This window comes from Mobula hypostoma, chromosome 3 (assembly GCF_963921235.1).
Source record: "Mobula hypostoma chromosome 3, sMobHyp1.1, whole genome shotgun sequence".
NCBI classification, from domain to species: domain Eukaryota; kingdom Metazoa; phylum Chordata; class Chondrichthyes; order Myliobatiformes; family Myliobatidae; genus Mobula; species Mobula hypostoma.
The window spans coordinates 111,700,281-111,727,818 of record NC_086099.1 but is presented as its reverse complement, the minus strand read 5'-3'; the positions used below and the strand labels follow the sequence as shown (position 1 = coordinate 111,727,818).

The 27,538-nt window shown below is 40.2% G+C and overlaps 1 protein-coding gene across 15 annotated transcripts in view; it reads right to left on the bottom strand.

Moving 5' to 3' along the window:
* The window catches only part of LOC134344192 (calcium/calmodulin-dependent protein kinase type II delta chain), a 586,032-nt gene that overhangs the window by 87,629 nt on the left and 470,865 nt on the right, over window positions 1-27,538 (bottom strand). For 6 of the 15 annotated variants that reach the window (XM_063043590.1, XM_063043589.1, XM_063043593.1 and 3 more), the window contains exon 13: window positions 19,930-19,967. In XM_063043590.1, coding sequence (XP_062899660.1) covers window positions 19,930-19,967 — 38 coding nt within the window. Of the gene's footprint in view, window positions 1-4,650; window positions 4,684-19,929; window positions 19,971-27,538 lie in introns of all 15 variants that reach the window. The other 9 variants (XM_063043588.1, XM_063043595.1, XM_063043587.1 and 6 more) reach the window with 3 other exon arrangements.

Sequence of the window (27,538 nt, the reverse complement as noted above, 5' to 3'; positions counted from 1 at the left end):
CCTTAAATGTTGAAATTGAGCTTGCACGCACCACTTGCGCTGGCAGCTTGTTCCACATTTACACAACCCTGAGTGAAGGACTTTCCCCTCATGTTCCCCTTAAACTTCTCACTTTTCACTCTTAACCCATGACCTCTCAACATAGTCCCACACAACCTCAGTGAGAAAAGCCTGCTTGCATTTACCTGACCTATACCTCTATCAAATCTCCTCTCAATCTTCTAAGTTCAAGGAATGAAGTCCTAACCTATGCAAGCTTTCCTTCTAACTCAGGTCCTTCAGAACCAGCAATATTCTTGTACATTTCAACCTTATTTAAATCTTTCCTGTAGTTAGGTGACCAAAACTGCCACAATACTCCAAATTGGGCCTCACCAATGTCTTACACAATTTCAGCATTACATCCAATTTCCTGTACTCAATACTTTGATTTCTGGCAAATGTGCCAAAAGTTTTCTTTATGACCCTATCTACCTGTGACACAACTTTCAATGAGCTATGGACCTGTATTCCCAGATCCCTTTCTTCTACCCCTCCTCAGTGCCCTACCATTCACCATGCAAGACCTACCCTGGAGATAAGGTGAGAGGGGGAAAAGGGGAAGGGGATTAGTAAAGGAGAGGGTGGGGGGCATTGCTACTACTGGAAGTTCGAGAAATCAAGGTTCATGCCATCACGTTTGGAGGCTACCCAGCCAGAATACAAGATGTTGTTCCTCCAACTTGAGTGTGGCCTCATCGTGACAGCAGGGGCATGAACATCGATTTCTTGAACTTCCAGTAATAGCACCTCATCCTCTCCCTCACCATTCCCCATTCCCCTTTCCCTCTCTCACCTTATCTTCTTGCTTGCTCATCGCCTCCCTCTGGTGCTCCTCCCCCATTTTCTTTCTTCCATGTGCTTCTATTCTCACCTGTCAGACTCCCCCTTCTCTAGCCCAGTTTCTCTTTCACCAATCAACCTCCCAGCTATTTATTTCATCCCTCCCACACCTGGTTTCACCAATTACCTTGTGTTTCTCTCTCCCCTCCCCCACCTTTTACATCTACTCATCTTTTTTTCTCCAGTCCTGCTGAAGGGTTTCGGCCCGAAACACTGACTATACTTTTTCCTTTTAACAGGCTGCTGTCTGGTCTGCTAAGTTCCTCCAGCATTTTGTGCGTGTTGCTTGGATCTCCAGCATCTGCAGATTTTCTCTTGTTTGTGATTGAAATATAGAAAAGATGTTCGTCTCAACAAAATCTAAAAACTCCTGCAGCACAATACATAAACTTAACCAGTCAGCCCGACTCGTGGTATTTAAGAAATGAATCCTGGCAAACTGATTTGAACCTGTTTCTCTGTTTTCCATTTCAAAAAGACTTCATTGGCTGTAACTACTATAGGACCTGCTGAGTTCATAGAGGATGCCTGAAAGAAATGCAAGTTTTCATTTATAATTTTCATCTGTTTCGTTCCTCGTCACCGTCAATTCAACATGAGAAATGCTGTGTTGGCTTTTTGAAAAATTACATAAAATTCAATGACAGTCCTAATAGAATTTTCTGACTATTAATCCTAGAGTAGGCTTCTAATTATTTATTCATCAGAAATAAAGCCCAATATTTGTGCTGCTTGACTTCCAAAATAAAGCATTAATATGACAAACACAAGAGATTCTGTAAATCTTGAACAACACACACAAACTACTAGAGGAAGTTAGGCAGCATCAATGGAGGCGAAATATCAGTTGATGCTTTAGGCCAAGATCCTTCATCAGCTGTGGAATGGAAGGGGTAGGAAGGCAGAGCAAGAAGCTGGGGTGAGGGGACAGAGTACAAGCTGGCTGGTGATACGTCAATCTGGGTCAGGGAGGGGGTTGAAGTAAGAAGCTGAGAGGTGGTAGGTGAAGGTGATGAAGGGCTGAAGTAGTAAGAATCTGACAGGACACGACGTGGAAGAAAGGGAAGGAAGACGGGCATTAGAGGAAGGTGGTAGGCAGGTGACGAGAAGAGCAGGGGTGAGGGAGGAACAAGAATGGGGAATTGAAGGAGGGAGATAGGGGAGGGGGAGAAATTAGAGAAATCAATGTTCATGCCATCAGGTTGGAGACTGCCAGACAGAAAATGAGGTGTGCTCCTCCCACCTGACTATGAAAGTAGAGGAAGCCTTGGGCCAACATGCCAGAATGGACATGGAAATTCACACCGAAGTGGATGGCCACCAGAAAATCCTGCCTTTTGTAGAAGACGAAGCGAAGGTGTACGATGAAGTGTCCCCAGATCCAGATTTCCAGCATCTGCAGATTTTCTCCCCAAAACTATGTTGAATTGGGAGACTGATGGCAGGTGACACTGCACTAGATACAATAGATGGCCCTGACAGATTTGCATGTGAAGTGTCAGCTCACCTGGATGGACTGTTTGGGGCCCTGAATGGTGGTGAAATGGCCCTGGGAGATGTCAAGCTTGCAGGGTTAACTGCCATGAGGACACTTAACCACCCACACACCTTCCCCTCATGATTTCAATTATCAGTTTCCAGCTTGTACTCCTTCCCCTTCTGGCATCTTCCCCCTTCCTTTCCAGTCCTGATGAATGGTCTGGGCCTGAAACAATGACTGTTCATTCAATTCCATGGATGGTGTCTTGTCTGAACTGCTGAGTTGTGTGTGTTGTTCAAGGTTAAGACTTATATTACCTTAGGTAAAGTAAACATCCCTAAGCGATTACATTTGAGATTGCTTTGTTTGAAAAATGCTTATAGATGCCGTAAAAATAAACAGTTAAGTAACCAAAGTTAGATTGAACACAAAACAGCTAACTTGTTAACAATGTAAGATAATGTACACCAAAGTAATTACCTTCTGTTGTTATCTAGGAAAGGAGAAAAGAGGCTCTTGGAACAATAACTAAAGTCTCGCATTTCAATAAAATCCAAGTTTCACAGGATCAACATTACAGCTGTCAATCTGGTGCCACCCTGGAACGGAAAAGCTGCTTTGCTCTTCTGGAACACATCAGGTTGCATTCTGTGGTGGTTGGTCAGAGGATCTAGTCAAATGTTGTCTTCAATATTGAACAAGCTTAAAACCTGGGGCTTACTTTCCTTGCAATTCCAAAATGTGGATCTTTTCTTGACTTTATGCATCTCCACAAAACCAAGCATGATAGCCATATCCTTTTTACTGTGTTGTTCCATTAAAACATTTTATAGCCACTCAATTGCTCAAGATATTAAGCCTGCCTGAAACTGTCTTGTGCTGCAGTAAAATTTATCTAGAAACAGAAAAAAGTTCCACGAATGGAAGGCAAAAGTAAAACACAATGAAAAGAGGATGCTGTCCAAGTTGCACAATGTCTCCCATCCACTACATAATGGACTGGTTGGGCACAGGAGTATCTTCAGCCAGAGACTCATTCTACCGAGATGCAACACAGAGCGTCATAGGAAGTCATACCTGCCTGTGGCCATCAAACTTTACAACTCCTCCCTTGGAGGGTCAGACACCTTGAGCGAATAGGCTGGTCCTGGACTTATTTCTTGGCATAATTTACATATTACTATTTAATTATTTATGGTTTTATTACTATTTAATTATTTATGGTGCAACTGTAACGAAAACCAATTTCCCCCGGGATCAATAAAGTATGACTATGACTATGACTAGTAATTCCAAAGTTTGATGGATTTGTTGCCTCAAACCTATTGACACAGCTGCAGATGTAAACTTCATAAACCAAAGAAAAGAAGTGAAATATGTGTAATTTTAAATGTTCAATGATTGTGCAATTGGGCTATTTTTGTCATTAGTTTATGCTACTTAAATGAAGCAAATACAATCATTTTCAATTAAAATTGGAACTGAACAACTTGACTTCTTTGTAAGGAGGAGATAACATATAGTACAAAGAGCTTGTTCTTATTAAACTCACTTCAGGGTGCTTGTAGAGGTTCCATTAAGTTAACTGCAAATTAATAGTTCTTTTATTTTGAATAGACAATTTTCCTAATTACATTTAAAAAATACATGTTATCAAAAAACTGCAGAAACTTTAACAATGATCTGAGAATTGAAGCTGATTTCTGAAAATATGAATTGAATGTGAGACATCCATCTTCATATATTGGCGCTTAATGAGGTTCCAAGACTTCCCTGAACAGGAGACACATAATCACATTTTACAGTAAACTATCATAAAAAACCACTTCAATCCATGTAGTTCAATGCGATGAATAGAGTAATGAATATTAATAACTTAAATGTACCACTCACAGAATTCTAATGTTTTCATTAATTATCATGTGAAGTATAGTCTCACACAAAATGAATACGCTTTTCCTTTATCTTTAAGATATTTAAAAAACAGATAAAAAATAATGTACTATTATTTCAAAGTATTGAGCAGACTAATATTTGTCACATTGATGGACATACAGCATCATATTCAAATATACAATAATTCTTTTCTGATATGGAAAGATTAAAGGAAACTAATAGATATTCAAATCAAGGCTTTCATTTGTAATGTTGGTTAAGCAGAACAAATTCCAGTAGGACACAATGTCAAGTGCAATTGTGTCTTAAAATTTAAAAATATAATATTCATTATTAGCACACAGTAGAACAAAAAGACCCAAGTAAGACGGCTGTCAGACAAAAATCCTCACCATCATTTGAACACTCGAACTGGACTTCCTTTTCTGACCAAAGAGAAAGAAAAAGAAGATAATTTTGATAGTTTAAAGAAATTATTTCTTCAGAAACTGCCTTGTGCTGTAGTAAAATTTATCTAGAAACAGAAAAAAGTTCCACAAATGGAAGGCAAAAGTAAAACACAATTAAAAGATATAGATTTTCATCAAAATTAGTAGTGAAGAAGAAAGGAAAACAACTAACTTGGCAAAAAAAAAGAAATGCAACACATACAAGGCACGAAGATCACAGTAGCTGCTAAATAATACAAAATACTCATAATATTTATTGCTGTTAATGAGCTGAGATTACATATGGCACAACGGGATGATAGAGTTGCAGTGAAACACAACACTCATTTGTTTTCAAAGCTGAATTTGTTTCTTATGGTCAAAATCAAGTTGATCTGAACAGATAAAATATTTCTTTGTCTAGCTACGTGAAAAATAAGGCTAATCATGCTGATATTTAAAACCTCAGACAAATTCACTAAATATTGCACGGTGAGATGTGAAAAGGAAAAATCTGTTTTGTTCATGTTTCAGCAGTCATTTCTGACAAACTGCAACACACACAAAGCAATTTCACCTTCTCCGGTATTGCTAGATTATATAAAAACTGTCTCCACCTAACTTCCATACACCAGTCCACACTATAACATTGACTTCCCATAAGCTGCTGCACAAAAATGCTCTTTAAAAAATGAAAGATATAAAATATTTCCCTAGAAATGTATTTCAATAACCATGAATTCCAGGCCACCCCACCACCCAAAGTGAAATATAGTAAACAATTTTGCCTGGATTGTTTACTGTCACTCCTGAAGTTCAACTGTATACTCTTGGGCATGGTTCAGCAATAGCAGCTTTCTGGATGACTTTATTTCTTTACAATGTTCTCTTTGGAATTTTAACTACATTATCATGCGAGCAATACCACACAGGATTGGGAGTTTGCAAGATACCCGAATTACTTCCCTTTATCCCACTGTCCTTCCACTTACAATTCCTCCATACAGTGCTTGAACTGGCATTAAAACTCTTCCATGCCATAACATCGACATTTATTATAAGCAACATATTCAATCTTATGGCAATAAGTCAGACTGTCAGCAAACACTGTATACTTATGATTGCAATGTGGCATATCCTTCAACTAAAAGTACCGCATAAATTACTGAGCTGCCATAATGTTATTTGAGCAATTATTGAAACGTCTGAAATTTTAGTAGGTACTTATACAAGTATGTTAGCTGTAGATGTTCCCATGCAACTAACTTACCAGTGAAGTGGAATTAATAAGTACATTTCGGCTTTACAAAATTTTACACTAATACTTCTCCAACTTCCGGTAATTCCCTCCCCCCATCCCAGTTTCACTCTGCCCCTCCTCCAGCTGCCTACCACCTCCCTCACGGTTCCACCTCCTACTACTACCCATTGTGCGTCCCCCTATTTGTTCTTCACCTTTCCTGCCTATCACCTCCTTGCTTCCCCTCCCCCACCCATTGATCTTTCCCCTTACTGGTTTTTCACCTGGCACCTACCAGCCTTCTCCTTCCCACCCTCCCCCCACCTTCTTTATAGGGCCTCTGCCCCTTCCCTCTTCAGTACTGATGAAGGGTCTCGGCCCGAAACGTTGACTGTTCGTTTCCATGGATGCTGCCCAACCTGCTGAGTTCCTCCAGTGTGTTGTGCGTGTTGCTTACCCTAATACTTCATAGGAGAATAACTTATAGAAGGCCCAAATTAGGATGCATCTGTATTGAATAAAAAACTTGTTAAAAATACTATAGGTGAAGGGTATTGTTGGCCAGAAGAAATTACAGTATGCAATTAGTGGATTTGATGAGTCAAGGACAAGGGAAGCAGACAAACCAGTTGTCTTTGTTTCCCATTTTGTGGATTCTGAACTCATTCTTGCTGTGGGACAATCTAATCAGAGCAGCTGAACGTGGACACAAGAAGCTTCAGGTAATGAACTGCTAAACCTGAGACCATTCTCAGACAATTTGTTATGTAAAATGCGTGGACTCTGAAATGATTCTTCCTCTGGGACAATCTAATCAGAGCAATTGACTATGGACACAAGGAACTTCAGGTAATTACCTGCTAAATGTGATACCATTCTCTGAGGAGTAGCTACTTATTATGTAAAATACCAGACCTACCAATGAAACAATCTGTAATCTCACTAGACACTATCTGGGTTGCCCTATTTAACTTGTTTGGACCAGTCAGAGTGTATGCAAATGGCTGGAGATCCAACAGTTCAACTGATGAGGAACTCTATAAGAGTCATGAGCTCTAAATAAGCAGGGGCAATAACAACCAGAGACCAAACTTTGTGGATAAGGGGGACCCCATGGACACGTGGAGATCGGGACCATGAGGAATACTTGGCCAGTGTAGACTCCTTTCTGACTGCTCATGGAGGGTCTGGGATTCTAGTGGGGTACACACAGGTAGTTCGTTTGTGAACCCACGTGCTTTTTAGTTGAGACAATAAAAGGTACTTATCGGTACAGAATCTCTGTGCCTCATGGATCATTATTACTGGGGTGATTCTTGTCACAGTATCTACACAAGCTTACATCTGAATGGAAGGAAGTGCTTATAAGAGTGGTTGGTGCAGAGAGGGTTGGAGCCTCAAGGTTCAATGGCTTAACTGTTTCAGCTGGTAAGAATAAAGGTTTAGATGTGATTGAGAATGGCAAAGTTGTGGTTAAGTTATTGTTCAAGCAACCCAGAAGTCGAAAACAGTGATTGAGGCATCTTTTAACCCCATCACACCGCTGTGAAGTTTGGATTCAATAAATTGAATAAAACAAAAATAAAGCAGCTGTTTCTATGCTGTACAACACTATGACACTGGGGAGAAAGCTCAAATTCCATCCCAAGGATAACTGGAGATGGTAAATAAATGTCAGTCTTTTCAGCAATGCCCAGATCCCAAAGATGAATTTTAAAAAAGCATGATTAAGCAGAGGAAGTTAATGGGCATTGGAGAAAAATTAATAGCTCAACTTATCCTCAGTATTGTGTTGGCGCATGGCCAAGTGGTGAAGGCGTTTGTCTAGTGATCTGAAGGTCGCTAGTTCGAGCCTTGGATGAGGCAGCGTGTGTGTTCTTGAGCAAGGCACTTAACCACACATTGCTCTGTGACGACACCGGTGCCAAGCTGTAGAGGGTCCTAGTGCCCTTCCTTTGGACAACATCGGTGGTGTGGAGAGTTGCAGCATGGGCAACTGCCGGTCTTCCATACAACCTTGCCCAGGCCTGCGCCCTGGAAACTTTCCAAGGTGCAAATCCATGGTCTCATGAGACTAACGGATATCTATAATAAAATCCTCAGTTTTAGTGATACAAAGATTCTCCGTAGAATCAGCCTGATCAACAAGAGCAATTATCTCAGTAAAAGTACTAACATTTAAACTAAAGGTCAGAAACATTTAGCAAGTGAAAATCTACACATATCTTCTAAACCATAAAACTATCATTTGAATTCCCTACCATCAGCCTTCTGTGGTGCATATCTGTTGAGAAACTTCTCTGGACGAGGCACAAATATTGTGAGTGAGGCCAGAGTTGGAGGATTTCTGCAGTCGTCGGCATTAGCAATGATCTTTCAAAAGTCAATAGATTCTGGCATGGTTCTGGAGGACTGGAAGATTGCAAATGTCACCCTGCTATTTAAGAAGGGGGCAAGGAAGCAAACAGGAAATTATAGACCTGTTAGCTTGGTGGTTGGGAAATTGTTGGAGTCGATTGTCAGGGATGAGGTTACGGAGTTCCTGGAGACATATGACAAAATAGGCAGAACTCAGCATGGTTTCCTTAAAGGAAAATCCTTCCTGACAAACCTATTGCAATTTCTTGAGGAAATTACAAGTAGGCTAGACAAGGGAGATGCAGTGAATGTTGAATATTTGGATTTTCAGAAGGCCTTTGACAAGGTGCCACACATGAGGCTGCTTAACAAGATAAGAGCCCATGGAATTACGGGAAACTTACATACGTGGATAGAGCGTTGGCTGATTGGCAAGAAACAGAGAGTGGGAATAAAGGGATCCTATTCTGGTTGGCTGCCGGCCACCAGTGGTGTTCCACAGGGGTCTGTGGTGGGGCCGCATCTTTTTACATTGTATATCAACGATTTGGATTATGGAATAGATGGCTTTGTGGCTAAATTTGCTGATGATACAAAGATAGGTGGAGGGGCCGATAGTGCTGAGGAAACAGACAGTCTGCAGAGAGACTTGGATAGATTGGGAGAATGGGCAAAGAAGTGGCAAATGAAATACAGTGTTGGAAAGTGTATGGTTATGCACTTTGGTAGAAGAAATAAATGGGCAGACTATTATTTAAGTGGGGAGAGAATTCAAAGTTCTGAGATGCAAGGGGACTTGGGAGTCCTCGTGCAGGATACCCTTAAGGTTAACCTCCAGGTTGAGTCGGTGGTGAAGGAGGTGAATGCAATGTTGGCATTCATTTCTAGAGGAATAGAGTATAGGAGCAGGTATGTGATGTTGAGGCTCTATAAGGCACTGGTAAGACCTCACTTGGAGTACTGTGGGCAGTTTTGGGCGCCTTATTTAAGAAAGGATGTGCTGACGTTGGAGAGGGTACAGAGAAGATTCACTAGAATGATTCTGGGAATGAGAGGGTTAACATATGAGGAACGTTTGTCCGCTCTTGGACTGTATTCCTTGGAGTTTAGAAGAATGAAGGGGGACCTCATAGAAACATTTCGAATATTGAGTGGCATGGACAGAGTGGATGTGGCAAAATTGTTTCCCATGGTGGGGCGAGTCTAGTACGAGAGGGCATGACTTAAGGATTGAAGGGCGCCAATTCAGAACAGAGATGCAAAGAAATTTTTTTAGCCAGAGGGTGGTGAATCTATGGAACTTGTTGCCACAGGTGGCAGTGGAGGCCAAGTCATTGGGTGTATTTAAGGCAGAGATTGATAGGTATCTGAGTAGCCAGGGCATCAAAGGTTATGGTGAGAAGGCGGGGGAGTGGGACTAAATGGGAGAATGGATCAGCTCATGATAAAATGGCGGAGCAGACTCGATGGGCTGAATGGCCGACTTCTGCTCCTTTGTCTTATGGTCTTATGGTAACTCTCTACAGATACTGTTGTAGGATACTATCTTTGCTATCCCACTTTCACACTAATCACCTATCTACTTATTTAGTTTTGTAACTTACTGTAATTTTTTATGTCTTGCACTGTATGCCTCTGCTAAACAATTTCACGGCGTATATTTAGTGATAATAAACCTGATAATGATTTTCCTTACCATCCAATGTCTTACCACCACCAGCAGCAATGCACAATTCACAGTGCAAAACAGCATGTCCTTCCTGGAGCCAAAGCTTTATTAAGTGGACATGAGAAAACGAGGCAATCCCCTACCAATAGCTGTCAACATTTAGGTGACAAGGGAATCAGTAGCAGTCAATTTTCTTGAATAGAAAATATGTTATACTTCTTCCAAAATTAAAGCCTTGATTTAATATTTCTTAGGAAATGGTGTTTCACTTGTTGACAAGCTGATCACTAAAAGGATCTCAACGGCACAAATGTTGATGCATGTTTGCTCACCATAAAAACTAAACAAAATATGCATTTATATAGCACCTTTCATGATCTCTAACTGCAAGACACAAGCTGAACAATGAAGTACTTTATACATACTATGAACAAGGAAATTATAGATGTCCTCCTCCTGTGATCTATTGACAATTATTTGAGTTCTATTTTCAAAGGGACAGAGTCCTATAGTCCTATAAAATCCTAGTCCTATAAAGAAACGGTGCAGTTGCCCACACTGCATCACCTCTGGAGAGATCTCCACAGAAACATCCGCAAATATGAATTGCTCTGCAGTGCCTTGATGCCCTATAAAAATTCAAAGGCTGTACTAACCACTGGCACAATCACGTGCACCATCCTCTGCAGCACAACTCAGACAAGAAACAAAGACTCTGTCATGCATAAAGTCTGCTTCTGATGATTTGGCCAATAGGTTATAAATTTCCTTGCTCTCGTCAACCCATACAGATCTAATGCCCCAAGTACTGTCTTCTGATAACCCCTCTACTGCAAGAAGAGGGCAAAATAAATCTCGCTTAATTCAATGTAATTTACAGCATTTTGTTTGCTATTTCTAGAAACAATGATTTACTTAGAAATACATACACAGAAATTAGAAATCATAAGTTGGAACAATTTGATTCATACTGGGAAAAATGGATTAACTACATAACACTTCATAGGCCTGATTTTATTCTCATAAATCAATGAATATGTTGTGAAAAAAAATCACTCCCTACTTGTACATAGTTTTCTCCTTTTGCTTGTTCTTTCTTTCCTCTCTTTTCTATAAGTGTATACCTCAGATAAATATTATGTGGAGATTTGTGGCAAATATGACTATATGATATATATGTACAATATCTGAAATACATCTTATGGAAATGTTTGTTTGATGATGAACTTCAATAAAAAAATAAATTACAAAAAAAAGAAATAAATACACAAAAACTACCACAATAAAAGATAGTAAAAATAATTTATCAACAGCTGCCAAAAAGTTTTCTCCGTATCCACTAGTTTTGGAGCTGATTTCTTCATTATTCGATTCTTGGTACACACACATAAAATTAAAGCTGAACTGTTAAATCTGGCATTGATACAGCTCAACATGTAAGCACATCATTTCATGGAATTTCTTGTCATTTTTTCCCCCAAGGCTGCAGCAGTTACATCACTATATTGTTAAATGCATCATCTTGTTAACAGCTCAATGCATCAGCACATTAGTTTTAGAGGAAAGGAATACATGAACATACGACATATGAAAGTATGACACTACTTATTAATTTTGTAAGCATTAACTTGTCATGCCAGGGTGAGGATCACCCATCCTCAGTAGGACTGTTCTTACATGATTTCATCCATATTGTAACCAAACCTGCACTTATCAACAATGTCCACTTTGGAATGCTGTGTATAATTCTGGTCACCACATTATAGGAAGAATGCAGATGACTTTTGGAAAGGGAACACAAGAGGTTCACCTGGTTTGGACTACACCAGCTATAAAGAGAGGTTGGACAAACTTGCATTGTTTCTTCTGACATGATCAAGGCAGAATGGGTGACCTGATATGTCTATAAAGTTATGAGCAGCATGGATAGGTTAGATATCGAAGGGTTTTTCTTTCTCCATGGTGGTTATGTCAAATGCTGAAGAGCATAGGTATAAAGTGAGAGAAAAAAAGCTCAAAGCAGATTGTCAAGGCACTTCTGCACTCTTGCCTGCACAAAGAGAATAATATGTGCTTGAAATGCAGTTGCAGGGGAATAATGGAAGTAAAGAGGCATGTAGACGGGCATATGAACAGGCAACAAAATCAATTATGTACTGGTATATGAGATTAGTTCAATTTGGCATGGTCAGAATAGACATGATAGGCTGGAAGACCTGTTCTCACCCTGTACTCTATGGAATGCCCTCTATTCCTTAATCATTATCTGTCCCTTGCTGAGATCATCCAAAAGCGCTGGTACAGCCTTCACTGTCACCCGAGAAACTTCCTATCATTTCTTTCCCCTCCTGTGCTTTTAAACTCATCTCCAACATTGAGAATTGGATTGGCCACAATTTCTTACTATCAGACAAATGTGAACACAATGACTTCCTTCTGTGTTATGATTCTATGATTCACTTACAGGGACAAATTTTCACTTATGCAACAAATGCTTCTCCCCATCAACTCTTCATGTTGAACTTCACGTATGATCTTCTTGTCTCTTTCCAACTTAGGGCTGAGTTGAAAATTTCACAACACAATTCAACATTACCTCGATAATTAAAGTGCCATTTTCATTTCCAACCACTGTAGTATCCATACTGAAATTCATCCTCTATTTACCACGCACAGTGCAAACACCATCTACAAATTCACTGACGAGACAACTGCTGTTTCCAGAAGCTCAGATGGTGATGAGGATGCGTACAGGAGTGAGATAGATCGGCCAGCTGAGTGACATTAAAACAACAACCTTGCACTTAATGTCAGTGAGACCAAGGAACTGATTGTGGGCTTCAGGAAGAGGACATCGAGGGACACACAACATTCGTCACCAAGGGGTCAGCAGTGGAAAGGCTGGGTGGTTTCAAGTTCCCGGGTGTCAACATCTCTGAAGATCTATTGTGAGCCCAACATATTGATACAACTATGAAGAAGTCATGCTTAGTGGCTATATTTTATTAAGAGTTTGAGAAGATCTGGTATGCCACCAAAGACATAGAAACATAGAAAATAGGTGCAGGAGTAGGCCATTCGGCCCTTCGAGCCCGCACCACCATTTATTATGATCATGGCTGATCCTCCAACTCAGAACCCCGCATTTTAACTGGTTGCATCACCATCTGGTATGGAGGAGCCCCTGCACAGGATTGGATAAAAGCTGCAGAGGGCTGTAAACTCAGCCAGCTCCATCATGGGCCCCAGCCTCCCCAGGATCAAGGACACCTTCAAAAGGTGATGCCTCAAAAAGTGGCATCCATCATTAAGGACCCCATCACCCAAGACATTCCCCTTACATATTATCACCATCAGGGAGGAGGTACAGAAGCCTGAAGACACACTCAAGAAACAGCTTCTTTCCCTCCATCATCAGAATTCTAAACAGTCCATGAACCTATGAACACACCTCACTATTTTTGCTCCTATTGAAATAATTATATTTTAAATACAAATTCCTTGTTGTAAGTTATAATATGCTTTATATAATGCACACATTTCACAATATACTGTATATCAGTAATAATGAACCTGATTCTGATACAATTATGAAGAAGGCATGCTTAGTGGCTATATTTTGTTAGGAGTTTGATTTCGTATGCCAACAAAGATGCCAGCAAATTTCTACAGATGTAGAAATTCACTTCCATCCCTGCACTTCATTCCACTCTGAAATAATGCCTATCCTCAAGTTAAATTGGCCAACTGTATGAAAATCAAAATCTTATTTATCATGTAAATGTTTCGCCTATATCAGCTCAATGTTTGAAATTTACCCTCCGTCTGCTATTATCGGCAGCATCATCTTTGTTCTGATCTGTGGAAGTTTCTCCCTAACCTGTGTTGCCTTCTCCACTTGAGAAATATCCCAGAACAATTGCTTGACCAGGTTTCTCTCCAAATCTAGCCTCATATCACATTAATTATTTCAATGAAGTACAGCACTTCAAAGAAATAAACTTTGAAAACACTTACAAATATTGCAACAACTGGAAGCAGGAGGGGAAGAGGTGAACATTGCAGGCTCTTTCAGAGTGTGGACACAGATGCAACTGGTCAAAAATCCCCCTTCCATGGTGTAAAGTTTCATTATTCTGAGTTGACCTGATTGATTACTGAACATCTTCAGTACCCCTTAACTTCACATTCAATTACTACCATATAACCATTTCAAAATTCTGACATAAGCCACTTACATGAATAATTTCCAAAGGTCTTTCAGAAGACCCTAAGGCTCAGTCCTTTTGATTCCTCACCGCCATGCTTAAGAATCATATTTCAGTTTTGGTTTAGTTTTCCACTTACTAATAACTTCGGATTTGGTTTCTCATAAATTCTCTTTCTCTGTGACACATACATTTAATTTTATGGCAGGGCAAGGAATGTGGAAATGATGCTTCCTGACATGTGAAGGTCAAATACGGATTTTTAGCAAAATTTTAAATCAAGTATGAATCCTTAATTATCCAAGACATTACACTTAATATTCAATTATCAATGAAATAACTTAAAACTGCAAATTCTAAAATAAAAATACACATATATTTTGGGTACACATATATTTAAACTAACTTGAGCAAACACACAAGCACTAGTTTAAATTAATACACTAGAGCCGAGGAGGAAGCTTTGGAATTAAAATCATGAGCTCTGAATACAGACCTAAATTGAGAAAGCTCCATCAGTTTATAAAATTGGCCTAGCAATATCTCTTCATAGTATTCATTATTATCTTGCTTCAAATTTTAAAATATTTTATAACTTGATACTATCATCCCATTGTGAATAAGTAACTTATAACCTAAAAAAATCCAGTTAGAAGTTTAAATGCAAGGAAATTATATTGCAAATACAAGTAACTAAGGCAGGATGTAAACAAAGTATCTGCACGGACATAAATTAGTGAAAAAAAATCCCAATCATGTCTTAGGCTTTAGCAATACAACATAATTAACTAATTGAATTCCATAAATAGTGAAAACAGTACGTAAATCATGCTAAAATAATTCAATATTGGCTAATGCAAGGAAAAGCTTGCCCACTTGAAGCAGATGAAATGAAAGAGAAATTCTGACATTTTTCAGAGAAAAATCTATTACACATGGGCATGATTAGTGAATATCTTATATTGTATAAAAATACTATAAATGTACTTGACATAGAGAGTAGCCAACAGCTCTACAGAAGATGTAAATAACAAATGCTAGCAAGTAGATTACATATACTGTACTGTCAAAAACAAGTAACATGCATTGAGAAAGGCAGAGAAAGGGTTAATTATCTCATTTCATGGAAATTACTACTTTTCAATTCAAGCATGCTTATCTATCTTAAATGAAGATAAAGATCAAAGACAACTTTTTTTGTGTAGCATCAAAATCATAGTTGAAAATGGACTATATGCTGGGACACTTGATTTTTTGCGTAGTAAGAATCATCTTTTAGCAGGAAATGAGGCTGTGCGGCTCCATACAGCTCGTATTTTCAACCTGGTCTGTGAATATACTATCAAAGCAGTACCTCTTGAAAACAGGATTAGGGGGAAGAGAATAGATGGTTGAAACCTCTGACATTTAATCACAACTTCCTTTGAAACAACATTTAATTTTAGCACAGTTTGTAAAAAGGTTAAGATTCCATATTATCTCTGTTTAAAAATAGTTTGAACGGAACAGTTGCACCATTATTTGATGCATCAGCTGTTCTATGTGATGTTCATGCAGTTGTACAATATAAATGGCAGTGTCTTCTTTCAAAATATTCTGAAGTAAAAGCTGTTGTTTTCATATGCAGTTGCAATAATACACTCAGATAAGGATGTGAGAAGTAGGCAGTTTACAGTAATTTTTTACAAACTTTGCTTCTCTATAAAAAAAACACCTGGTATACTTAATTTTTAACTAAATAATTAAAGGGCTATAAATTTAGCTTTGCAGCTTAGTTGCTCGGCCATGATAATCTTTTGTGAAAAGGTGTCAGAAATAGTAAGCAAACCACCTACCTATCCATAAAATTTAGCACCTAGTGAATGAACATATTAGTCTTACAACATTATTAATCCACCTATCCTGATATCATAATCTTCGCCCAGCATCTTTTAAGGGCTATCAGTAACCTAATACTAACTAAACCATATGGGTTTGGAGCGGAATTAGGCCAATCCGACCATTGAGTCTGCTCCACCATTTGATCGTGGCTAATCCATTTTTCTGACAACCCACTCTCCTGCCTTCTCCCTGTAACATTTCAGGTCTGATCTATCAAGAATCTAACAGTCTCCACTTTAAATACACTCAATGACCTGACCTCCACAGCTACCTGGGGCAACAAATTCCAGAGATTCTCCACCCTCTGGCTAAAGAAATCCCTCCTCATCTCCATTCTAAATGGACATCTTTTATTCTGAGGTTGTGCTCTCTTGGTCCCAGACTCCCCCTCTTTAGGAAACATCCTCTCCATGTCCACTCTCTCTAGGTCTTTCAACATTTGAAATGAGAACCCCCTTATTCTTCTGAATTCCAGTGAGTACAGCCATTAAACCCTCCTCATGTAATAAGACTTTCAATCCCAGAATCATTTTTGTGAACTTCCTTTGAACCCTCTCCAATGTCAGTCAGCACATTCTTTACTAGGTATGTAAGGTGCTCACGCATTGCCTTTTACAGGAGGAGTGAAAGAATAATGCAGTTTTTCTGTAACTTTTAAAGATTTATTGAATTACAAATGAAATTTCTTAAATTGCGTTTAGATTAAAGAAGTTTTCTTCAGTACTTCAACAATGCAACAGATGCTGATTGCCAGGGCTCCACAAATATTGAGGTATGGATGGATTATAATCACCAAGGTCTACTCTGATTCAAAAACATTAGTAGGAAATGGCCCAACACAACTGTATTTCAAGTGTTATAAGACTAACACATTGGTCAAAGGTGCTTCAACTCTCTCAAAACATTTTAGTTCTCTGAATTGTGTCTGGAACTAGTAAATTAGAAGTTGAACAGTTCAATTCTTGGAATAATTCAAATCCAGATAAGTTAATTCATACATCCATAATTCTGATCTTCCTAAAAAATACATCTCTTTCCATAGATATGTATAATTTCAACAACAGTGCTACTTATTGATCAGTCTTAAAATCACACAAACAGAAACGCAGAAATATTACGGCAAATACTCAAATTCTGGAGAGGAAAATAGATTCCAATGATTCAATACATTGTATATTCCCAGGTGAATGTTTTAAAAAACTTTAGATATTTCTTTCCATTACTGACTGTATCCTTATTTTCTTGGGTGAGCAAAAACCTATCGAGATCATTACATTTTTGCAAACACAGTGGATTCCATTTAGTTGGGCCATTGTTTAATTAGGGTGGCCACTTCTTTGGGACAACTCTTAAAGAACAAAAACTAGTGGAGAATTTAGCTTGGGATTCCCTTCATTTATTTGGGATATTCTGCCGCTTAACTGGGATAAGTAAATGTTGCGGAACAGTTTCTAACTATTGTCAGTCACATGCACATTGTGCAGTTGTTAGACACGACACCATACTTAGACAAAACAGTGTTTAAATAGTGTTGGTGTGTATGTTTGTGTTCAAAAAGCAGCGATTTTCATCACTGATCATTTGCAAGTAGTGAGCAGTAAGACAATTCAAAACTGTTTTGCTCACTGCATTCAGACGTGGAGATGCCAAAAATGGTCAGGAATGAAAATGAAAACAACAGGAATTCTGCAGATGCTGGAAATTCAAGCAACACACATCAAAGTTGCTGGTTGAACGCAGCAGGCCAAGCAGCATCTATAGGAAGAGGCGCAGTCGACGTTTCAGGCCGAGACCCTTCGTCAGGACTAACTGAAGGAAGAGTGAGTAAGGGATTTGAAAGCTGGAGGGGGAGGGGGAGATGCAAAATGATAGGAGAAGACAGGAGGGGGAGGGATAGAGCCGAGAGCTGGACCGGTGATAGGCAAAAGGGGATACGAGAGGATCATGGGACAGGAGGTCCGGGAAGAAAGACGGGGGGGGGGGGTGACCCAGAGGATGGGCAAGAGGTATATTCAGAGGGACAGAGGGAGAAAAAGGAGAGTGAGAGAAAGAATGTGTGCATAAAAATGAGTAACAGATGGGGTACGAGGGGGAGGTGGGGCCTAGCGGAAGTTAGAGAAGTCAATGTTCATGCCATCAGGCTGGAGGCTACCCAGACGGAATATAAGGTGTTGTTCCTCCAACCTGAGTGTGGCTTCATCTTTACAGTAGAGGAGGCCGTGGATAGACATGTCAGAATGGGAATGGGATGTGGAATTAAAATGTGTGGCCACTGGGAGATCCTGCTTTCTCTGGCGGACAGAGCGTAGATGTTCAGCAAAGCGGTCTCCCAGTCTGCGTCGGGTCCCAACGCAGACTGGGAGACCGCTTTGCTGAACATCTACGCTCTGTCCGCCAGAGAAAGCAGGATCTCCCAGTGGCCACACATTTTAATTCCACATCCCATTCCCATTCTGACATGTCTATCCACGGCCTCCTCTACTGTAAAGATGAAGCCACACTCAGGTTGGAGGAACAACACCTTATATTCCGTCTGGGTAGCCTCCAGCCTGATGGCATGAACATTGACTTCTCTAACTTCCGCTAGGCCCCACCTCCCCCTCGTACCCCATCTGTTACTCATTTTTATGCACACATTCTTTCTCTCACTCTCCTTTTTCTCCCTCTGTCCCTCTGAATATACCTCTTGCCCATCCTCTGGGTCACCCCCCCCCCCGTCTTTCTTCCCGGACCTCCTGTCCCATGATCCTCTCGTATCCCCTTTTGCCTATCACCGGTCCAGCTCTCGGCTCTATCCCTCCCCCTCCTGTCTTCTCCTATCATTTTGCATCTCCCCCTCCCCCTCCAGCTTTCAAATCCCTTACTCACTCTTCCTTCAGTTAGTCCTGACGAAGGGTCTCGGCCTGAAACGTCGACTGCGCCTCTTCCTATAGATGCTGCTTGGCCTGCTGCGTTCAACCAGCAACTTTGAGGAATGAAAATGAAACGATTTTACTCCCTCAACAAGTTAGGAATTATGAAGATATTGACGGTCATCTTGAATGCTACAATGAAAGTGAAGATTCGGAGGACGCAATCATGAAAAGCATCTTAAGAAGGCAGTCCATTATCAGCACTAGGTGTCTGCACTGATTTTGTTCATTTATAGTCAAACAAAAGAAGATGGTAGCATGCACTGGATTAATTGCTCTGTTGATAACTAATAGGAACTAATACACAGTACTGTAGTAGTTTCAGCATTGTTCCATTTCACTCTGTATTTCATATAAATGTATAATTTGTTACTGAGTTAAATGGTAGGTTATCCTTTTTAATTATTTCTATGAAACTTCTGTTAATTGGGCCAAAATGTACTGGTCCCAATTAACCAGAATTGAGTGCAGTTGGAAAGTGAGCTGTTGGTTAATATAATGTTGAGACAACTGAAGCTGCAGAAATCAAATGAATAAATATGTGACGAAGCAACTTAAATTTCATAGTGCAAGTATTAAATTTAAAATGCCAGTTAATTGGATATATCAGTGACGCACCTACACAAACCATGTAATCAAGCTTGTTATTTCCTAAGTCTTGCAAATATGCAATTAGTGCTAAATCTAGAAGTTATTTTTGTAATCGAAGAGGATTTTCTAATCCAATCTCCACAATTGGAGCCAGCAGGAGAGTTTGACTTGCCTCAGTGTTACCTGATGTCTTGTCTGTAAGGAAAGAATTGGTTAAAAATAAATCGCTATTTGTGTGCAGGATGGGAATCTATTTTGGTGAAAATCACACAAGCTGGCAAGTTTGTTAACAGTGATGAAAACAGAAAAAAAAAACACACCAAATAAGTTCAGATCACAGAAGTAAGAGCACAATTTGTTAGTCTCTGTTAAATTCAAACTTACCTTAACTCCATCTGTCTTCTTATTCATCAGACTTTTTGCTGCTGTAAATTGACAACATATATTGAATTTAGGTGCAAAATATTCAAGAATCACAAGCATTTTTTCCTTTTGGCAAAGCCAATATAATTTAACTTGCAACAACACAGCGGCGGCAGTGGCAGCAGTAGGAGGTACAGAGCTGCTGCAGGTTTTGTTGCAGCCGAAAGCAATCATAGTTAGGCAGAGAAAACCCAAGCAAATTTATAGATGGCAGGCAAAAGTCAATTTGAAATTCAAACAGCAAGCTGGGATTATTAATCATCAATCAGACAGTGATTGCTTCAAGATGCAAACATTCCCGATTAGTGGCTAAGGATCTTACCTTACAGGGAACATATTCCAAATAAAGTGGAAAAAGGAAAAAAAAAGGGTAGGAACAAAAAACAAACAGGTTTATGATCAGGTTACTTCCGTCTCATCATTTTGTGACACAAAGTATCTAAGATCTTAAAGGAAATGGGGATGTCGTTTCCTTGTAATTGACTTTACACAAGTTTCCCACAAAAAGTAGTGAGGAATTAATAAAAGACCATTGCAGCACCTATCATCAAAGACCCCATCATCCAGGACATATTCTCTTCGCACTGCTGGCATTAAGAGTAAGGTACAGGAGACTCTGGACCACATACCAGGTTCAGGAACAGTTACTACCCCTCAACCATTAGGTTCTTGAACCAGAGTTCACTCATCTTCACTCACCCCATCACTGAACTGTTCCTATAATCTATGGACACACTTTCAAGGACTCTTCATCTCATGTTATTGATATTATTTGTTATTATTATTATTATTTCTTTTTGTATTTCCACAGTTGTTGTCTTTTGCACATGGATTGTTTGTCTGTTCCTTTGGGTGTGATCTTTCATTGCTTCTATTATGTCTCTTGTATTTACTGCAAATGCCTGCAAGAAAATTAATCTCAGGGTTGTATATGGTGACGTACTACATCTGGATTTCTTAAAATACAACACTGAAAAGAAGAACATTACTCTAGATAGGTGTATAAGAATTTGCAGAATTTTTGAAATGTTATGGTTATAAATAAAAAGGTAATATTAATTTGACTGGAGTCAATTTTCTGGAATTTTCCTCATGAGTTATAGGATGTTTCTCTAAAGATTTTGCTGATTAATGAGCCTACTTACAGCTTTTCATGCAGAGGGTTCATTCGTCTTTTGCTGAAGACTGCGAGTAATGTAAGGGTTATGCTGCTGAATGCAGTGCAATATTGGAACAAATTTCATTACTTTGTATGCCATTGATGGCAAAAGAATGACAGAACATCCAACCCCAGTGTCACCCTACTCTGTTTCTGCTTAATACTTCTCATGCTCTATGCCTCATCAACCAAACCTACTTCACCAATCACATCAAACATCTACAGAATATTACCTCAGTTTATTCTGATTGCCATTTATCAATTTCCTAGAACAAATGTTGGCCATTCCATCCACAGAAATATTTTTCTATTTAATATTATTCTGATTGCTCCTCATCTTAAATCCATTTTCCAATTCCAATGCATATTATGTGAAACCAATACCAAACAAAAAAAATATATAAATGTTTTACATTTGGAGTGACCCAGCCATCACAACCTTTTGGAAAAGTTCCAATTTTTCACTAATTACTGTGTAGAGAAAAAACTGCTCATCATCTTTACTGCAAAATATGAGCAAGAGGCTGTACTACGATGTTAGACACTGCACCACAATACAAAGAGCACTCTTCCGGCTGCTGGAGAATGCTGCTCCCTGATGACAAGAGATTGTCATGTTGGAAAGGCAGGAGACAAATGAGGGAAGGGTCACTGAATTCAGTGGTTTAGAGGAATGTGGACCGGCCAGTGAAGAACAATATTGTTGAGAAATAGGCCCTGCAGCTCATTATACCCAGATCCATATTGAGTCCCCATCTAAACTAATCCCATTTACCGGTACTTGGTCCAAAGTTTGTTATGCCTTGGCAATTCTAATACTTCAAAACGATATACAGTGCGTTCCAGAGGGTTCTGGAGGTAAAAAAAATCTTAGACTCCATCTTACAATCTTACTCCTCACCTTCAACCTGAACTCTTTGTTTTCATTCATCTCTGTAATATAGAAAATCTTTTCACTATTAACCCTATATCCATGGCCCTGGTAATTTTGTACACCTCCCTAAGACCCTCCTTGGCCTCCTTCACTCCAAAGAAACCAAAACAAACCTATCCATTTTCTCCTTATAATTGAAACAATCCAAGCCGAGCAGCATTCTGGAAAATCTCCATTATCATCTACACCAGGAGAAAGTCTGCAGATACTGGAAATCCAAAGCAACTCACACAAAGCTGGAGGAACTCAGCACATCAGGCAGCATCAACGGAAAAGAGTACACGGTCAACATTTACTCAGGACTATCAAGGAAGAGGGAAGATGACTGAATTAAAAGGTGGGAGGAGGGGAAAGAGGCTAGCTGGAAGATGAAGGTGAAGCTAGGTGGGTGGGAAAAGTCAAGAGCTGGAGAAGAAAGAATCTGATAAGACAGAAGAGTGGACAATAGGAGAAAGGGAAGGAGGGGAGGACATGGAGTAGGTAATAGGCAGGTGAGATGAAGTGAAAGGTCGGAGTGTGGAATAGAAGGGGGGGGTTGTTCACTATAAGGAGCAATTAATATTCATACCGTCAGGTTGGAAGCTACCCATATGGGAGTGCCCTCATCTTGGCATAAGAGGAGGCTACGGATCAGCACGTCAGAATGGAAATGGGAATTGAAAGTAAAATGTATGGCTGCTGGGAACTCACGCTTGTGACAGATGGTGCAGAGGTGCTTGATGAAGCAGTCTTCTAATTTACGACAGTCTCACCGATGTAGAGGAGGCCACATCGGGAACACCGGACACAATATATGACCCTAGCAAACTCACATGTGAAATGTTGCCTCACCTAGAAAGACTGCCTGGGGCCCTGAATGGAGATGAGGGAGGAGGTGTATGGACAGGTGGGCCACTTGCAGGGATTGTTGCTTGTAGGTAGATTAGTGGAGAGCGACAAATGGACAAGTGATCCCTGTAGAAAGTGGAAGCGGAAGGAGGTAAAGATATACCTAGTGGCAGGATCCCTTTAGAGATGCCAGGTTGTGGAAAGTAATATGTTTGATGAAGAGGCTGATGGGGTGGTAGATAAGAACAAGAGAGACTCTATCACTATTCAGGTGGCGGGAAGAATGGGTGAGTGTGGATGCACGGGAAATGGAGGAGATGTAGGTGAGGATAGCATCAATAGCAGAGGGAGGGAAACCCCATTCTTTAAAGAAGGAGGACATCTCTAATGTCCTGGATTGAAAAACTGCATCCTGGGAAGAAGTTAGGCGGTGGCGTAGAAACCGAGAAAAGGGGATAGCATTTTTACCGGACGTAGGGTGTGAAGAGTTATTGTCAAGATAACCAGGGGATCAGTAGGTGTATAAAAGATGTTGGTAAATGGGATTAGTTTAGATGGGCACTCAATATGGATCTGGGCATAATGGGCTGCGGGGCCTATTTCCCAACATTATTGTTCTTCATTAGCCAGTCCACATTCCTCTAAACCACTGAATTCAGTGACCTGACTTGTCTCCTGCCTTTCCAACATGGCAGCATCTTGTCATCAAGGAGAAGCATTCTCCAGTAACTAGAAGAGTGCTCTAGTCTAACTATTTGGGGCAGGGTTCTGCTGTTTCAGACCTGCTAAAGGGGGATGGGTGTATTACTAGACAGGGAAAATCTCACAGCAGTGCTCTGACAGGACAGACAGGAGAGCTTGTCTACCGAGGCTATACAGATGGAACTGAGGAATAAGAAAGGGATGACCTCATTAATGCAATTACAGTGGATTCTGGTTAATTGGGTCATCGGTTAATCAGGGCAGCCATTTATTTGGGGCGACTCTTAAAGAATAAAAACTAAATTTTAAAAAAAGTTGGGATTCCCTTTGTTTATGTGGGGCACTATGCCACGTAACTGGGACATGAGACTGTGGCTGAACAGTTTCTAATTAACTTCAGTCATGTACACTTGAGTGACCCGTGCTTAGAATGATCAGATTTCAAACAGGTCAGTTGCATGTGTTTGTGTTCAAAAAGCAGTGACTCTTGTCACATAGTTGGTGAGAAATAAGCAGTAAGACAATTCAGAATGGGTTTTGCTCACCGCAGTTTCAAGCATTCAGACTCGGAGATGCCAGCAATGACCGGAAGCGAAAATTGAAATGATTTCACTACTTCAACAAGTAAGGAATTACGAACGTATCGAAGGTCATTTTGAATGCTACAATGGAAATAAAGATTTGGAGGGTGCAATCGTCTAAAGTATTGTATGAAGGCAGTCCATTATCTGCACTGATTTTGTTCATTTATAGTCAATGAAAAGGACGTGGTAAATGTATCCCTCCATCAATAAGAAAAAGGAACTAATAAACAGTTTTATTATACTGTAGAGGTATTGGTGGTGTTCTAATTTGTTCTGTATTTCATTTAAATACATAAATTGTTACTCAGTTAAATGGTAGTTTGTTTTTTTATACCATTTAACTATTTCCATGAATCTTTGCCTGATTGGGGCAGCCACTTCATTGGGCCAAAATGTCCTGGTCCTGATGTGTCCCAATTAACCGGAATCCATTGTATATCGTAAACCAACAAACTGTCAGTGGGATTTAGAGAAGCAAATTTGTAGACAGCTGCAAGGAAATGAAGTTGTGATAGTAGGTGATTTTAATTTTCCACATATTGACTGGGACACCCATACTATGAAATGGCTGGTTGGGATAGTTTTTATCAAATGTGTTCTGGAAAATTTCCTTAATCAACACATAAAGGTCCCAACTAGAGAGGAGGTGATATTGAATTTCCTATTATGGAACAAGACAGGTCAGGTGACAGAAGTGTGCATATGGAAATATTTTGGATCGAGTGATTATAACACCATGAGTTTCCAAATTATTATGGAGAGAATAGGACTGGTGCTCAGGTTGAAATTCTAAACTGGAGAAAGGCTGATTTTGATGGAGTTGTGAATTTATTATTTCGGTAATATTTGAGTAATTTTGTGTGTGTGCACATACAGTGGCATGCAAAAGTTTGGGCACCCCTGGTCAAAATTTCTGTTACTGTGAATAGATAAGTGAGTAAAAGATGAACTGATTTTCAAAAGGCACAAAGTTAAAGATGACACATTTCTTTAATATTTTAAGCAAGAAAACTTTTTTTATTTCCATCTTTTACAGTTTCAAAATAACAAAAAAGGAAAAGGGCCTGAAGCAAAAGTTTGGGCACCCTGCATGGTCAGTACTTAGTAACGCCCCCTTTGGCAAGTATCACAGCTTGCAAGTATCACAGCTTGTAAACGCTTTTTGTAGCCAGCTAAGAGTCTTTCAGTTCTTGTCTGGGGGATTTTCGCCTATTCTTCCTTGCAAAAGGCTTCTAGTTCTGTGAGATTCTTGGACCGCCTTGCATGCACTGCTCTTTTGAGGTCTATCCACAGATTTTCGATGATGCTTAGGTCGGGGGACTGTGAGGACCGTGGCAAAACCTTCAGCTTGCGCCTCTTGAGGTAGTCCATTAGGATCATTATCCTGTTGTAGAAGTCATCCTCTTTTCATCTTCGGGTTTCTTACAGACGGTGTGATGTTGGCTTCCTGAATTCGCTGGTATTTAATTGAATTCATTCTTCCGGGAATGGTACCGGAGGACTGGAGGGAGGAGAATGTTGTCCCCTTGTTCAAAAAAGGTAGTAGGGATAGTCCGGGTAATTATAGACCACTGAGCCTTATGTCTGCGGTGGGAAAACTGTTGGAAAAGATTCTTAGAGATAGGATCAATGGGCATTTAGAGAGTCATGATCTGATCAGGGACAGTCAGCATGGTTTTGTGAAGGGCAGATTGTGTCTAACAAGCCTGATAGCGTTCTTTGAGGATGTGACCAGGCATATCGATGAGGGTAGTGCAGTGGATGTGATCTACATGGATTTTAGTAAGACATTTCACAAGGTTCCATACGGTAGGTTTATTTAGAAAGTCAGAAGGCATGGGATCTAGGGAAGATTGGCCAGGTGGATTCAGAATTGGCTTGCCTGCAGAAGGCAGAGGGTTGTGGTGGAGGGAGTACATTCAGATTGGAGGGTTGTGACTAGTGGTGTCCCACAAGGATCTGTTCTGGGACCTCTACTTTTCGTGATTTTTATTAACGACCTGGATGTGGGGGTAGAAGGGTGGGTTGGCAAGTATGCAGATGACACAAAGGTTGGTGGTGTTGTAGATAGTGTTGAGAATTGTCGAAGATTGCAGAGAGTCATTGATAGGATGCAGAAGTGGGCTGAGAAGTGACAGATGGTGCTCAACCCGGAGAAGTGTGAGGTAGTACACTTTGGAAGGACAAACTCCAAGTCAGTGTACAAAGTAAATGGGAGGATACTTGGTAGTGTGGAGGAGCAGAGCGATCTGGGAGTACATGTCCACAGATCCCTGAAAGTTGCCTCACAGGTAGATAGGGTAGTGAAGAAAGCTTATGGGGTGTTAGCTTTCATAAGTCGAGGGATAGAGTTTAAGAGTCACGAGGTAATGATGCAGCTCTATAAAACTCTGGTTAGGCCACACTTGGAGTACTGTGTCCATTTCTGGTCACCTCACTATAGGAAGGATGTGGAAGCATTGGAAAGGGTACAGAGGAGATTTACCAGGATGCTGCCTGGTTTAGACAGTATGGATTATGATTAGAGATTAAGGGAGCCAGGGGTTTACTCTTTGGAGAGAAGGAGGATGAGAGGAGACATGATAGAGGTGTACAAGATATTAAGATGATTAAGATTGAGTGGATAGCCAGCGCCTCTTCCCCAGGGCACCAATGCTCAATACAAGAGGACATGGCTTTAAGGTAAGGGGTGGGAAGTTCAAGGGGGATATGAAAGGAAGGTTTTTTACTCAGAGAGTGGTTGGTGTGTGGAATGCACTGCCTGAGTCAGTGGTGGAGGCAGATACACTAGTGAAATTTAAGAGACTACTAGACAGGTATATGGAGGAATTTAAGGTGGGGGGTTATACGGGAGGCAGGGTTTGTGGGTTGGCACAACATTGTGGGCCGAAGGGCCTGTGCTGTGCTGTAGTATTCTATGTTCAACGTTCCCTCTACCAGTAAATGTTCCCCGTGCCACTGGCTGCAACACAAGCCCAAAGTATGGTCGATCCACCCCCTTGCTTAACATTTGGAGAGGGGTTCTTTTCATGAAATTCTGCACCCTTTTTTCTCCAAACATACCTTTGCTCATTGCAGCCGAAAAGTTCCATTCAAAAGGTTCAAAGCAACATCTCAACAAGCCTGATGCATTTTGGAAACAAGTCCTGTGGACTGATGAAGTTAAGATAGAACTTTTTGGCCGCAATGAGCAAAGGTATGTTTGGAGAAAAAAGGGCGCAGAGTTTCATGAAAAGAACACTTCTCCAGCTGTTAAGCATGGGGGTGGATCGATCATGCTTTGAGCTTGTGTTGAAGCCAGTGGTATGGGGAACATTTACTGGTAGGGGGAAGAATGAATTCAATTAAATACCAGCAAATTCT